Source organism: Apis cerana, linkage group LG2 (genome assembly GCF_029169275.1).
Source record: "Apis cerana isolate GH-2021 linkage group LG2, AcerK_1.0, whole genome shotgun sequence".
In the NCBI taxonomy this organism is placed as follows: Eukaryota; Metazoa; Arthropoda; class Insecta; order Hymenoptera; family Apidae; genus Apis; species Apis cerana.
In genome coordinates this window covers 13,690,876-13,705,672 of record NC_083853.1, presented here as the reverse complement: position 1 = coordinate 13,705,672, position 14,797 = coordinate 13,690,876, and the positions used below count along the sequence as shown (strand labels likewise).

General features: G+C 49.7%; 1 protein-coding gene across 10 annotated transcripts in view; it reads right to left on the bottom strand.

The window, feature by feature from the left end:
* Window positions 1-14,797, bottom strand: part of LOC108002792 (AF4/FMR2 family member 4) — a 111,801-nt gene that overhangs the window by 14,536 nt on the left and 82,468 nt on the right. For all 10 annotated transcript variants that reach the window (XM_062071374.1, XM_062071373.1, XM_062071375.1 and 7 more), the window contains one exon: window positions 1,642-1,675. In XM_062071374.1, the coding sequence (XP_061927358.1) occupies window positions 1,642-1,675 (34 nt within the window). The remainder of the gene's footprint in view (window positions 1-1,641; window positions 1,676-14,797) is intronic.

Sequence of the window (14,797 nt, the reverse complement as noted above, 5' to 3'; positions counted from 1 at the left end):
GGTGTTAATTCGAACGAGTTTCGCCTCTCTTCCTCATTCCCGTCCAATCTTCCGCGAAACAACCTCCTCACGATCTCCACTTCTACTCCTCCTCGGGACTCGTCACACCTCCCTTAATTCGATCGATCGAATCGAGCAGTCGAGGTAAACGGTTCGTACGTGCGATTGATCGTCGTTCGAACCGATTTAAACCGCGTTAACGAGGGGGAGAATCACGCGAGGATCGAGTCGAATCTATGTTTACGCAACGCCGAGTTTTCAGAGCTCTCGGCGGCGAAGTCACGTCGGCCAACGCGATGCGACCTAGTTTCGAGGATAGCCCTGGCGGGGCTATTAAGGACAGGGATAGTCGAAAAAGCGACGAGGGGCAAGAGGGTGGAAGTGGGAGGAACGTGTCCTGCCTACCGTTTCGAGTCCTCTCCTTCCTCTTCTTTTCTTTCTGTTCCCGCGACGGGAAATAGGGGGACACGATGAATGCGCCAGGATTTCAGGAAATTGTCCGACTTTTGATCTCTAAAGCCCGCCCTAAAATCCCAATATCAACTGCCGTCTCAAACATTTCTTATTTTTCTTTATTTACGAGGATGTTGGCTAACGATTACGTTCGAATAATTTCGTTTCGCGATAGAGATTGAAGAAGGTCCGAGCGAACTAAAAGAAGCGACTGGTATGCAAATTGAATAGGCACGATATATATATATATATATATGTATAATATATATATATATATATGTATATATACGTATCTGATTAACCATTCACGAGATTATCGCGCGAGACCGCGCACTACCAGCAAATAGTTACCGAGATTTCATCTCGGAATGTGGTAAAAGAGTTTACACCTCTATCCACACCACGCGTCACGCGTTTGCTCCACCGTGTCGTGAATAATTCGATCGTGCGTGCTGTAATCGCGTGAAAAGTCAAATTGGGAATAATTCTTCCGTGGAAAAAAAAGGCGACGATACTGTGGATCCGATTCGTGAAAGGAGCCGCAAGTTTCGACGCAGTAGTTTCCTGCTCCTCCTCCTCCTCCTTCTCTCGACCGACACGTGGGAAGAAACTTTGGAGCGTCTTCGTTTCGTCCGTTGCTTCATTTTACCTCGACGGGTAAACAGTGTGGGATCGTTTCGTGGAAAAGGAAAAGAAAAAAGGCGAAACGCGGGAAAAGCGCGGGAGGAGGGAGGGGAAGGCTCGATCGAAGGAAGAATTTAATTGAAACGCGCCGATAGCGGCAACACGCGCCCATAATTAATCCCGCTTTTGACGGATTAATTCTCGTTAAACCGGTTCCCGCGCCTTCTCTAATATCGAGCGCCATCTATGCCGCGCGATTTAGCGACCGAGCGGATTCGTCGAGTGGATTCGTTCCCGGCCTCGTTAAAAATGTCCGTCTCCTCGAGTGGACGACGTGGAATTCGCGGGGAAAAAATCTCCGCCATCCGTCATCGACCGTTCCATCCGCCATTCCTCCCTCGCTGGGGAGAAATTAATCGGTCGGGACGGATTCGAACAATTTCCGCGCGCGACTTTCTTCCTTTTTTCTTTTTCCTTCGCTTCTCCAGTTGCGGATTATTGAAAAAAGAAAGAGACAGAGAGAGAGAGAGAGAGAAAGTTCGAAGGGAATGATACAATACTTACGCCGATAACCTGCTGGCGTTGTGCCGCTCGCGTTCTGAAACAGAGAAGAAAAGGGATGGTAATTAGCATCCATGGCTAAGTTAATTAGCGTGTGATTATCGGCGTTCAAGGACGGGGAACGAGGCGAGCACGGCCGATCCTATCTTCCCGGCTGACATAATGACATCGTTACACAGAGATTCGTTCCCCGATGTAGCCGACAAGAAGCGCGATAAACCGTGCCGCGTCGCTTCGTTCCGTCCGATAACGACGGAAAGATAGAGAAAAAAAAAGAGAAAAAAGAGCGGCCGCGATCGATCGACCGTCCACCTTGTTCTCGATAAGCGATAAGGCTTATTGAGCGAAATCTTCGTCGAAATCGGGCGAGGGTCTTTGTTCTCGATTTTTCTGGAATTTTAGTTGTCTCGCTCGTCGGAGAGCGAGCGACGCGTGGCGAATCAATTAGTCGTTACGCGCGCGCAAACGTAACGGCGCGAGATGTTCACGCTTCGATTCGCGTTCGATTCAGCGAGGATCGGATTCGAAAGTAAAAGAAAAGAACGGAAGAAAGAAAGAAAGAAAGAGGGGAATGTTGACATCTGGGGGGAAAATACGATTTTCATACGAGTAGACGGTTTCACGACTCGACTCACCGATGCTGCTTCCTTTTCATCCGGAGCTGGAGAAAAGAGAAAAAGAGAGAGAGAGAGAGAAATCAATTGTGAAGCTGTGAAAGCGACGCGGCGCGCGCTAGGGAACGTGAAATCTTTCGAGAGATCCCCGAGCGAGGATCAATTCGTTCGACGCGGTAACCTTGCCGACACCGTTGCTCGAACCAGCTCTCTCTCCCCCTTGGAAACGCAAAGGAGAAAGAAAGGAAGAAAGGAGCTGGCGGAGGAAAAGAGAGGCAAACGCGAACCCGTCGAGGAGGCATTGCGTAAACAATGGAAAGCGACATGCACGCACTCACGCACGCACGCAGGAAGGAAGGCAAGCAGGCTGGCTGGCTGGTAGGCAGGCACGCACGGAGCCAGCCACCGCATGGGAAAGGGGACTCTACTACGATCAGAGGAGGACAGGCTGGTGGGACTGGGTCAAAGAGAGAGAGGGTGAGAGCAGGAAAAAGGGGAGGCTCGACCTCGTAAGAGAGGGTTGCGCGCGTCTTAACAACGAAACCGCCACCAAATTCGATCCCTAACAACGGATGCTCTTCGTTCCGATCGAATTCGTGAATACTTTGGTTCTTTCGAAAATATATAAATACACACACACATAAAAGAATCTGGATAAAAGATCTTTCGAAGGAGAACGCGTTATAGAGAGAAAGTGATTACGAAAAAAAAAAAAAAATAGTACGTATCTCGTGTACATCGGGATGTCGAAATTCCTCGATGCGTGACACACGTTCGTGCGTGTGTACACGCTCGTGCAAGTTGCGTTAATGAATTCCATATGTAACGCGATTAATATACGATTACCGAGTTAGACGCGTCGCGATGTCCAATTAGAGGTATGATTTATCGCGCGAGATCGGAACTCGAGCGAGGATCGCGTGCGCGCGCGCCATGCCTACACGCCGATCGCCATAACTCTCTCCGGTTGGGAACAAAAGGTAGGAAATTCCCTGGCAATGTTCCACCGGCTAATTATCACTGTTCGCCGTGGCCGCGGTTCCCCTCCCCAACTATTCCTACGGATCGCCGCGATTAATCAATGACACGGCCAATCGCGCTCGATATCGGCTTCCACGAATAATTAGCGTCGTGGTATCGCGAGGATGTTGCATAATCCCACGCGCCACGTGTCCGCGAAAAGTGTCAATCACCCGTCCGAGTTTTCTTTTCCCGAATCTCTCTCTCTCTCGAAAGGAGGGACGCCAAGGATGAATCCCGAGCCAAACGTTCTCGATTATCGTCGGAGAGTGTGAATTTACACGTAGCAACGCGTAAATCGCGACTTTCTCTCACAACGATTCGCACTAGCGATCACGATCCACACCTGATAACAACTGAAGGTAGTTGACAGCGTCCCGCAGTAGTTGGAATCCAACGAGCATGACTTATCGTTCGCCGCGTTGCCGCGGACAACAACGTTGCATCTCTTTCCGCGATCGATCTTTTTCCTCTATTTCCGCCTCTTAACGCTCCGTCCTGCCTTCGCTCGACCGATCCATTTGCTCGCCGTGCAAAATTCTCGATTCCAAAGTCGTTACCGCGTCCTCTCTCTCCGAATTTTCGATCGATTAAGAAGAAGGGAACCGACGGACGCGTTTACTTATGTCGAGACGTTCGGGATCGCCGATCGTTTCCCGTTGGAAAAAGGAAAGAAGAAAGACTCGAGGGGTTGCGCGGGATCGCGATAGCGGAAGAAGCCGCGTACACTCGCAGTGACGCGCATCGGTTGACTGAGGCTCGGCTCCGGGCCCCGGCAGGGCCCTGGGCCCGGTCGAGTTTGCCTGCTGCTGCTCCTGCTTAGTCGCACACGCGCCAACCTAGCAGCTTGCCAAGCAGACGGTCGCTTCACCTGCGTACCGCCGCCTTTTGTTCCACGCACCCCTCTACCACCACAACGCCCCTCTTTCGCTCGCGATCTTTCCTCCTCCTGTCCTTTCCTCGCTACATTTATTTCTTTCCCTTCCCTTTCTTTCACGCTATATCCTCTGTAACTACAAACCCCGCATTTCTTCATTATCTATCTTCCTGTCGAGTCAAAACTTTATCGATTCGTTGCATCGAACGATGCTTTCCAAACAAAGATCGGCGGAGTCGAAAGATAAGTCATCCGTTTCCTCGATAATATGAAAATTTTGAAGAAGAAAGAGAGAGAGAGAGTTAAGCGCGAGAGGTATCCTCGTTAAATTTAAGAAGCGAGTTGGATTCCATCCGCTATGGAATCGCCTATCGATCAGGATACAGCGTCTGTGTTTATGGAAATGCGTTCGTGGCCACAGCCCGTAAAGGATCGAGAGAGCGTGTTATTAAGGCGTGCAGTTAGCCGGCACACGCCTCGACGGATGGCCACGGACCGGTGCACCTGTTTCGGCAAAAGGATCTGGTCGGACCACCTTACCCTTCTCCCCATTCTCTCCGTTTCCCTCTCCGTCGTTTCACTCCTATTCCTCCCCGATCAAACTCCACGAACCCCCGCGTGACGATCGTTTCCTTCTCTCCTTTTCTCGGCTCCAATCGAAGAATGCGTAACCGATCCTCGCGACATCCGTTCCCGCCAGCGGATGTACGCTGTGGGACACGTCCTTGCGTGGAAACAGGACGACCGGTGGTGGGAAGAGTATCGCACGATTTTACAACGAGCGAGTTTGGAATACGCGACGACGAGCCAGTTAAACTGCCGCTCGAAAAAATCGTTTCTAACCAACGATCGTATTTGCAAACGTTTGTTACAACAATGGACGATTGTTTCGCGGCGTCGAACGGATATATAATTCTCCGTCGCTTCTAATCCCCTCGACTTTCGTTCGATTGATCGTCGTTTCGTCGATACGATTTTTATACGATCGATCGGGAAAAAAAACTCGAAGATTTGGACGAATCGATACGAGACGATCGCACCCTCGAAACACCCGTTTCGAGAACGGGATAACGAGATTACCGTTCGAGGCAAATGGAGTTTTTAACGAAGGTGGAAAGAAGAAGGAGGTCGCGAATGGATATATACTCTCGTGGAGGCGAAGCGTGGTGGCGCGTCGTCCGATAGGACAAAAGACGCCGAATAGGGAAACGATGAGATTGATCGTTAAGGCGACCCAGATTCTCTGAAACGCAACGATGTTCTGGCTCGCTTGCCACGCTTACCTGGAACACCGCCTCGTTGAAAAGTCACCGTTGAGGCAATCGTCGTCGTTGCACAACCGATCGATGACAGCCGGGCTTCGCTCGCGTCGGTTATGAAGGTTAATTTGCATCCGCCGAAGGATACAAAACTGCTTCGAGAAAAATCCAAAGTTTTCGCGTCAAATTGATGTCTCGCCAATAACGGATACGTCGCAGATTTTGCAGGGACAAAGGAATTTCTCTGCGAGTGGAGCAAGCCGACAGGTGCCAGACCTCCCTAGGGTGCGAAATAATCTTCCAAACGAAGTCTACGTTCCGTTAGTCGATTCGAGCACTCTCGTTTCGAAATACACGTATATATCTCCCGCCATTTTCTCTTTCTCGTTCGCGCGCGTAATACAAACAAACTCGTTTACGAGCGATTGTATCGCAGCAACCAAAGAGGTAGAAATAATTTCGTCAATTACAAAATGAAAATTCGAGGAATCGTGACCCGAAAGAGCACTTTGTGAGTAATCGAGGGGCCCGCATAACGAAACAAATTGTCGGACGACGAAAGAAAAGGAGAGAAAAAAAGAACGCAAGGCGATTAAATATACGAAGCGCATCCGTTCCGTCCGCTTATCCGAAAATTGTCAGTCACAGTATGCAAACGCGAATTTCCCTCGTAGCTACGGATCGACGTATTTATTAAGGAGGTCGACTTCTCCCCGGAGGGGGGAAGGGGACGGAAGTTCTCCTTTCAGTCAAAACCGGAAGTTTGGCCCAACTCCGAGCAAGTTACCGGGAAGGAGAGCCGCTACTCGCACTCGCGGCTAACTTTCCAGTTTCTCTCGACCGAGGGGAGTTGCGAGAAAGAGAGGGAGCAGTGAGGGAGAAAGAAAGACTGTGCGCATCGCGAATGAAGAGCAAACATTTAACTGGCGCTCGTAACCGCGAAACCCGCTGATATCGTGAAAGAAACCACGCCGTTTAATGAAACGTTCCTATCCAATTCCTCTCCACTCCTCCTTTTTCTTCCTCCTCCTCCCCCAATATTTGCGAATTAATTCACTCTCGATTAAGCTCGGGAAGGATGTTATACAATTCCATTGCTCCTTTCGAGATGTTATTGCATCACGTATCGATTGAGTACAACAAGAATCGTTCGAGGAAGAGGGAATAACGAATCGAGCCTAAAAAGTGAATCCAACGTGTATCGATCTCGCATACGTGGAATTAAATCAACGGTTGCGGTTAATAACAGTAACCGTAGCCTGTCGTCGTATCGTATCGTGTCGTGTCGCGTACGATATCGTATCTGTAGCGACGCGGACTTTATATCGATCCCAGACCGGCAAATCTGGAAAATCAACGCTCAAAAGATCCCGCGAAACTTCACTTGGCATCCGGTTAATAAACTCGTATTGGAGGCAAAGCGAAGCGTGTGTGCATGTAAGTGTGTGCGCTAGTATTTTACCCCCACTGGTTTATCGTTTAAACCGGTGACCAACCGGCGACCGTCACACTCCGCCACCTCGAGACTCGAATATCTCGAAACTGGGTCAACCGAATGAAGTATTATCGAATGCTTCGTTCCATCAAGCTCCACCGAGTTCCATCACCGATCGGTGGTAAAAAAAAAATACGTGCGCGTAACTTGTACATACGTGTGTGTATTATATATATATATATGTATGTATGTATATGTATATAGATGGCACGTGTCGCAGCGAAACCAGTTCCCGCGCCTCCAAGTACGTTTATTTATTTGGTATCGGGGATGAATGGGTCGTTGACCCAATAATATATTGATCTCGACGCCGTGCACGCTCGATTGACCAGCAATTGCTAATCATCTGAGCAAACCCGATCGAAGGGGTAATGCAACCCGCCGATATTAGATTATAATCCTCATAATGGGGTTAATTCAACCATTCGGAATTTAGTGTAAATTGTTCTTGAAAATGTAATTCCGAGTTTAAACCGGTCGAATTTAATCAGCGACTTCAGGCGGGCGTGACGAGGCGGCTTCGAAGATAGTCTGGTCGAAAAATTACGTTCCTTTTTAGATACACGTTGACCGATATCTCCCGAGTCGTCACGTTAGACTTAAATAATCTCAAGATAAAAGATAAGAACGAAAGAAATCATCGAGTTGCGTGGATCTTAAAATTTTACCAACACGACGGGAGAATCTCTCTTTGCGAATCTCTCTGGAATCGAAATAAATTAACGGAGCTCGACGCGTGTGCTCGCGGATTGATGGCTCGCCAGTTTGCGGTCGGATCGTTTTCGGCTTGGCATTGAGCTCAACCCGCGCGCTTAATCGATAATACGGGGCCGAAGGTCGTACGCTTCCGTGGCCGTCTCCGCCTTTTTCCCTCCCTGCTTCCGCCGCGATTCACAGCCGCACGCGACCCCGCCGCTCCACGCGATTGCGATCCCGCGGATTCGATTTAAATGGATCATCATCGTCAGATCTTTCGCGGTTAATCGGCGAATATCGTCGATCCGAGCAACTGGTTTAAACAGGTGGGATCGGCCTCGAGTGAGCTCTACCGCCGATTTTTAATCCGTAAACACACGGACTCACCACTCTATCTGATAAATTCCACGATCCTCGTGTACGTATCCGTCATAAAATTGGCCGATTAGTTGGGAAAGGAGCGAGCGGAACGAACACGGCCATCGAGTAAGAATGATAAGGGTGGAGGGAGGATTAAACGAGCTTCCAAGAGTTTTAATCGAGGCATTTCCTACTCTTCTCCCATTCTCCCTTTCGTTTCTTTCTTTCCTCTCTCTCGCTCCCTTTTTCCCCTCTTTTTCCACCTGATTTTAAACCCCCGGACCGACAACGATCGACGAGGAGAGAAACGAAGATGCTCGTCGTTGACTTCCGCTCGATTTGCATTCGAGAACCGGCTCGATATCTGCCTTATGAATAACCACCACAGCCCCGGCTTGGGTCAGATCGGTCGGCAAAGGGTGAACATCTCTCTCTCTCTCTCGATCTGCCCCCCTTCCTTCCTGCCTCCCCAACTCTGCATCTTTTCATATAAGATTTCCCGAGGAAAATCCTTCCCCATCCCCCCCGTGGTAGGGCAGCGAAACGAGGAACAGGCGAAACGGGTCGAAGAAGCGGGAAGGATCTCGATGGTTCCGTCCTCTATTCACCTAAAACTGGGGATATAAAATAAATTTCGTGGGCTTATAGGCCAGCCGGTTGGTTGCCGGCGAACCTCGCCTGAATGCCAAGAACCGCGGCGAAAAATATAGGATGCGGAGGGTGGACAGAGAAGGCGGGGAGTAGGAGGGAGAGGAAAAAAGAGGAGTGGAAGGGTTCCGCAGGATGTTCTTGAAAGGTTCGTTTATATCTTGGTAACGGCGAATTATTAAGAGAAAAGAATTCCCTTCGCGTTCTAATTGCTAAAAGAGCCCTCCAATTAAGACGAGAGAAAAGAGAGAGAGAGAGAGCTCACCTCCCCTCCTCCACGTTTCCTCAACCGCGATCGCTCGCTCTCTTAATTAACTTCTCTTGAAACGCATGACAATTCCACCGAGCGAAAAATTTCACGAAAAAAAAAAAAGAATACTTCGACGAATTCCCACGACGAAGAGAAGATGGTTAACAATTAATTCCAAAATCGGGCGCGAAATCGAGGATATTTATCACTATAGGATAAAATCTTTCGAGGAATAATATTCAACTTATTTGGGAAAAGTGATCGTCGAATATATATATATATATTTTTATAGCGGATGGAATAATTTGGAACGAAGTGGAATAGCGACAGATGGCGAGAGGGAAGAACGCAGGAATATGGCGAATATCGAATATAATGGACAAATGGTTGGATAGGTCGGTGGTGGTGGTGGTAGCACGATTACGGGCGAGAAAGTTGGGAGACGAGCGTTTCCGCGGCGTTCTGATGCATGCGTTCTGGTCTCGTGTGCAGTCTCGGTGCATTGGTGCAGCAACGGTGGAAGGAGGGGGGAGAAAGAGAAGGTGGAAGAGGAGGAGACGGAGGTGGGTCATCGACTTCCTCGACGTGACGCAACATACACCATGCGTCGAGACGCTTCGGCCAAGCGGATCGGCCTGGTAACCTCTTCCTTCCGGAAGCGGCCCCCTCTCCCTCTCCTTCGCCCATTCGCCCGTTTCTCTCCACACAGAGAAAGAGGCGCGCGCTAATACTCCAGATCCACTCCGCAATTAAAATCCTACGAGCAACGTCCGTACGGCCATTGTGATAAAAATTGACCGAACACAACGCGTATTATATTTCACGCGTATTAATTTCCGATATTGTTGTTGTTGTTGTTGTTGTTGTTGTTGTTGTCCTTCTCATTATTATTGTTGTTACTATTATTAGACGTGACGATAAAACGAGGCATCGAAAATAAGAGAATCTCGAGAAAAGCGAGACGAGAGTGGCATTTTTTCACGCTTGAAAAGAACTTTTCGATCGGCCAAAATCAGTAACCAAAAACCATCCAGACTTTCCTCTTCGAGCGGAATTCCTTTCGAAGGAACGATCGATTCGGGTTGGGAAGAAGGGGGAAGAATCATGCTCTCCGCGATGAAAGAACAGAGACGATCGAGCCTACGACACGATGCTGTATCCACCTATTCGAATATCGGTGAACAGATTTGCGGCATTAAGAGACGGGCAGTTCGACGAGGGTAAAGGGACGTTGGAGCGTGAAAACGCCGGTTTACCGATGAAACGGCCAACGAGTCGAACGAGTTGAACGCGACTCGCGATCGAGTCTTCTCGGAGGCCGAGAAATCCGAACCGGACGGAAGAAAAGGGCGGAGGAAACGAATCGAGGCGGTTAGGCGGAGGTCTGGAGGGAGGGAGGGAGGATTTAATCACGTTAAGTAACCGTGGAACTGCTTGCTCGGTTGGTTGCTCGCGCTCGGAGTGATTGGAGAGTGTTCGAGGGCAGAATGGAATAGAAGGCGAGAGGAGAGGGTGAGGGTAGCGGATGGAGATATGTGTGTTATCGACCCCTTTCGCTTCGCCTCTCTTCTCCTCCTTGTCCCTTCGAGTATGGTCACCCTTTTTCCACGCTTCGCCGCCGGCTGTTCGCACCCTTTCTTTCTTCCCTCCCCTCCCTATCGTCAATCGCCCTCTCCCTCCTTTCCTTTGCCCCGCCGCGTCTGTGGCCCGCCGTGAAAGAGCGAAATGAAATTCCGCACGGATTTCGCGTATAAATTCCACCACCACCAGCACCCTCCTCCTCGCCCCCCTCCCCCGCGTACCGCCCTTTAAACGGAGAACAGAAGAGAGAAAGTGATCCTCGAAACGAAAGAGAAAGAGTTTCGACTCGTCCGTGTCGTCCTCTTCACAATCGCTAACGATCCTTTCTTCTTCCATTTCTTTTCTCCGAACGAACGGCCCCCTTTTCAGAGAGAGGCGTCGCGCGCCTCGCCAAACCACCCTCCCCTCCCCCTGATCGATATCGCGTAAACGCCTCTGTGTCTCGCCTCTCGCGAGATCGCATTATATTCCGTCCCTCCCGATTATTTATCGCGAGCAAAACGTTTCGTAAGAGGCTTCGCGAGAGTCTTTTTCCTCTCTCGATTCCCCGGCCTCTCCTGGAAATACGAATGGTGACGGTGTGGGAGGGGCGGCGGATCGAAGGGGTTGAAAAGGCGACGCTCGCTCGCGTCACGGGGTTGGGTTGGGTTGGGGCGAAAGGGCGCGCTTAACACGAGAAGGAAACCCGCCGCCACGTCGTTCCAGGGAGAAGAAGAATACGAATAACGGGAGAACCTAACCTTCCTCGGCCCGAACCCCCGACGTTATTAGGAAAATGGACCCTGCTTCTCTCCTCTCTCCCCACCACCATCAAAATCGCCCTCTTCCTCTCACCTCAGCGAAGACATTCGGGTTTTTTCTTTTTTTTTTTTTAAGGAATCCTTCGATCGAGAGAAACCCAAGCACTTTCTACTCCGCCCGATCGAAGAAACGGGATTAAATACAGGGTGAAACAAAAGAGGCGCAACCCTCGACACCTCGAAAGGATAAATTGACCGCGCTGGAATGGGAGGGACGATGGTCGCGTACGTCGAAGAGATGGCGACATTCTTTCGCCCAGAGGACCGAGAAGGAGGAGGAGAAGAAGAGAGGAAATCGTATCGCGATCAAACACCACGAATTGGCGGGGAAACCCGAGCAAACGTCATCATCGTGACGCGATACGAGCGTGATACGATCGATCGATCGTAAACCCTCGTCCATGAATCAATCTGGCACGTTCCGGGATTTAATCCATCTATGTGTTAACGGGGGGGAGGGAATAAAAGGAAATACGCGAGACGAAGGTCAAAGGAGGATGGAATTAAATTCATCTCTGATCTCGTAGGTGAATTAAAGAAGACGATCGAAAGTGGGGAGATGGCGCAGTATCTTCCGATTGCGCCGAAAATCGTGATTGAACGAGTTCGCAGAGCGAGAGCAGGAGAGAGAGAGAGAGAGAGATCAGTGTATAGCATAATTGGACAAGTAGGTCAAGCCGCTCGATAGTATACAGAGGTAACTGACAGCGCCGTGGGGAAAAGGGGGCTCGATATTCAATATTTAATTTGGCTCAGCACGTGTACAACCCCTCTGATATACAGCCACCCTTCGGGGAGAGGGGAGCTTGTTCCGGGGCTGGTTAACGCCGCTTACGCTGGGAAACGAGGTTTCCGACTTGGAAAGTAATTCCAAGACCGAGTCACGGACTTTACCCGTCGAATCGACGACGACTCGTCGAGAATGGACGCGTTTATCGCCGCGTAATCGCAACTTTAACGACCGTTTTAATCGAGCGACACGCGCCTCCTCCTCGAACCCGATACTTCCGTACTTACGCGCCCGATCGATAATCTCCCAACAGCGGAAGAGGTAAGCAAAGAGGTAAGTAATCCTCGAGCGCGGAGAGGAGAGACATCCTCTTCCACCCGGTCGAAACAGAAATGGCGGAAATCTCGCGTTACCTCGACGCGTTCGTCCTTTGATCGCGGGTGCTCGCGCGGCCAGATTTATCGGCTCGATCGAATATCCCGCGCAAAGTTGAACCGTTAATCTGGTGTTACGCGCTCGTAATCGATGTCAATTTTCGATCCAATCCCGGCCCAAGTGTTCGAACAACGTCGTACATTCCTATACGTACACGTTGCCAGAAATTAAAACGACGCAAAGAGCGAGCGAAATTACGATCAATTGCCGTAATTACCCGCTCACTTTTATCAAGCTTCGAAGCGGCGATCGATCGAAAAACTTTTCCACGAACCTGCCCCGAATAAATCGAGGGTAACCCCTCCCCACCAACCGTTCTCCCCGACAAAATTTCGATTTTACGCTCAATCGTTTATTCGTTGCCGAATAATCGTCCGCGTTAATGTACGCGAGCTTATCGATCCGCATATCGGCGAAAAAATTACGCAATTTCGGTGGACGAAAAAAGGGTATCGATCGAATGCAGGGATGGATACCGCGTCCGTCGAGCGGCGTAATGATACACGCATCGGGCCCGCGCATCGACACGTGTAAGTACAAAGGTTGTAATAATAGCGGCTGCCTGGCCCGCACGCCCGACTCAACAGGTATCGATTCGAGCAAATATCAAAGGTGTGTGCCACTCGGCGAAACTGCATTTTCCCAATAAATTAGCCCCGACCCGGGTCATCCTTCTCTGCGTTTTCCAATTTATCCGCGTCAGATCAGACGGCAACACGAAACGATCAACCCTCGATTATTATTCCAGAATCGTCACACGTTCCTTGAAATCTCTTTTCCGTCGATCGAGAATCTAGATTCAAAACTTCGGGGCCAACGATATTCCCCAAGGACTCAAACCGTACAAGTTGGACGCTTAACCAACCTAGTTCAACTTTTGGCGATCGAGCGGAAATTAGAGACTCGTCTAAATCGATCCTTCTTCCACCGATAGAATTAATTTTTCACCTCGTGACGAAAGCAATTTTCGGAATTTTCTAAAGAATTTGTGAAATTTCTGAAATCCTACTGCAGGAAACCGCAGGAAAATCGAATGATTCGAAATCGATCGAATTCGATAAAGAGAGAGAAAAAGAAAGAGAGAGAGAGAGAGAGGAACGCATAGTTGTTCCGAGAATGGAACGGAATGGAGTATCGATGGATAATTTACGAGGCCATCTCCGTCCACGAGATCCGTCCTCGCGTTTTACGATCGGGGGGTATTGGTACGGCGATAAAAAGGAGCGTGTCAGACGGGGCATCGATGGATGCCAGCTGGACGTCTAACGGCTGTTCTCCTCTTCGACGTACCTACACAACGAGAATCGCTCACCGATTCCTCGAGACTTTATTAACGCGGAGCCGAGCGAGGTTGGAAGCGCGGCATAGTTCTCCAAATTGCGTGCAACTTGCTCCAAAGCTTTTCTTCCTCCCGATAATTACGTGTGCGTGTATATATATATATATATATGTATATCGTTACGGTGGCTATTAAACGACACTATTGTAGTTGGTTGGAGGGACAGAGCGGCTCGGTGGAACGGATTAAATTCCTCGTTAAAAGTTTCTCCTCGCGATCTCTATTGTTACGGATGCGTCTTCGTTCGCTTAATAGTCGAGGGAAGTATGTTAAATCGTAGCAAGTGCATAGCGATCGCGAAATTATTCTCGAGGAGGTAGAATAATTTCTCAATGGGGGGTTCTTCTCCCGTGCAGTCTGGTCGCGTGTCCGGGTCGGGATAAAGTCGACTTCCTTTCAATTTTCCCGCTTCGACCTCCTCTCCCTCCTCCCCTCGACGTCCTATCAATTTACGCTATTTAAAGCTCGAGCATCGATAGAGGAGCGACGGAAAGATGGGGAGGGGGAAGAAGGAAAGAGAGACGGGGAGAAAGTTTAATTGGAAGGAAAGAGTAAGCAAGAGTTTATCGGATTCCAAAGTGGCGGCCAGTTGGCGTGACGCGTTCCAATTTGTAAAGGTTGCCCGATTCTGGCGGCCGGCCATTATCGTACACCTTCGATTCCCCGCCGAGTTTCCACGCACCATGTTAAAGGACACGCGACACGCGAATAAAAGGATTGTTCGATTCGAAAGGACGAGATCGATCACGGAAACACTCGGTAATAGAGAGGACGAATCGAAGGAGTTTATGATATTAACGAGGGGACGTGTTCGGAAGGAGAGAGAGAGAGAAGAAATGGAAGAAGGGAAACGGCGATATTAATTTATCGGTCTCTCGTTTGTTCTCGTCGCGAGCCACCGGCGACAAGCCGAGTTGAGCGATTGAATATTAAGTGACGGGACTCTCTCTCTCTCTCTCTGTCTACTTCTCTCGGCGAAGTTGGCCCAAGGGACTTCCTTCGAACTAGAAAACGAGACTGAGAGCTACGACAGCCGCTTCTCTCGCAGGCCATCA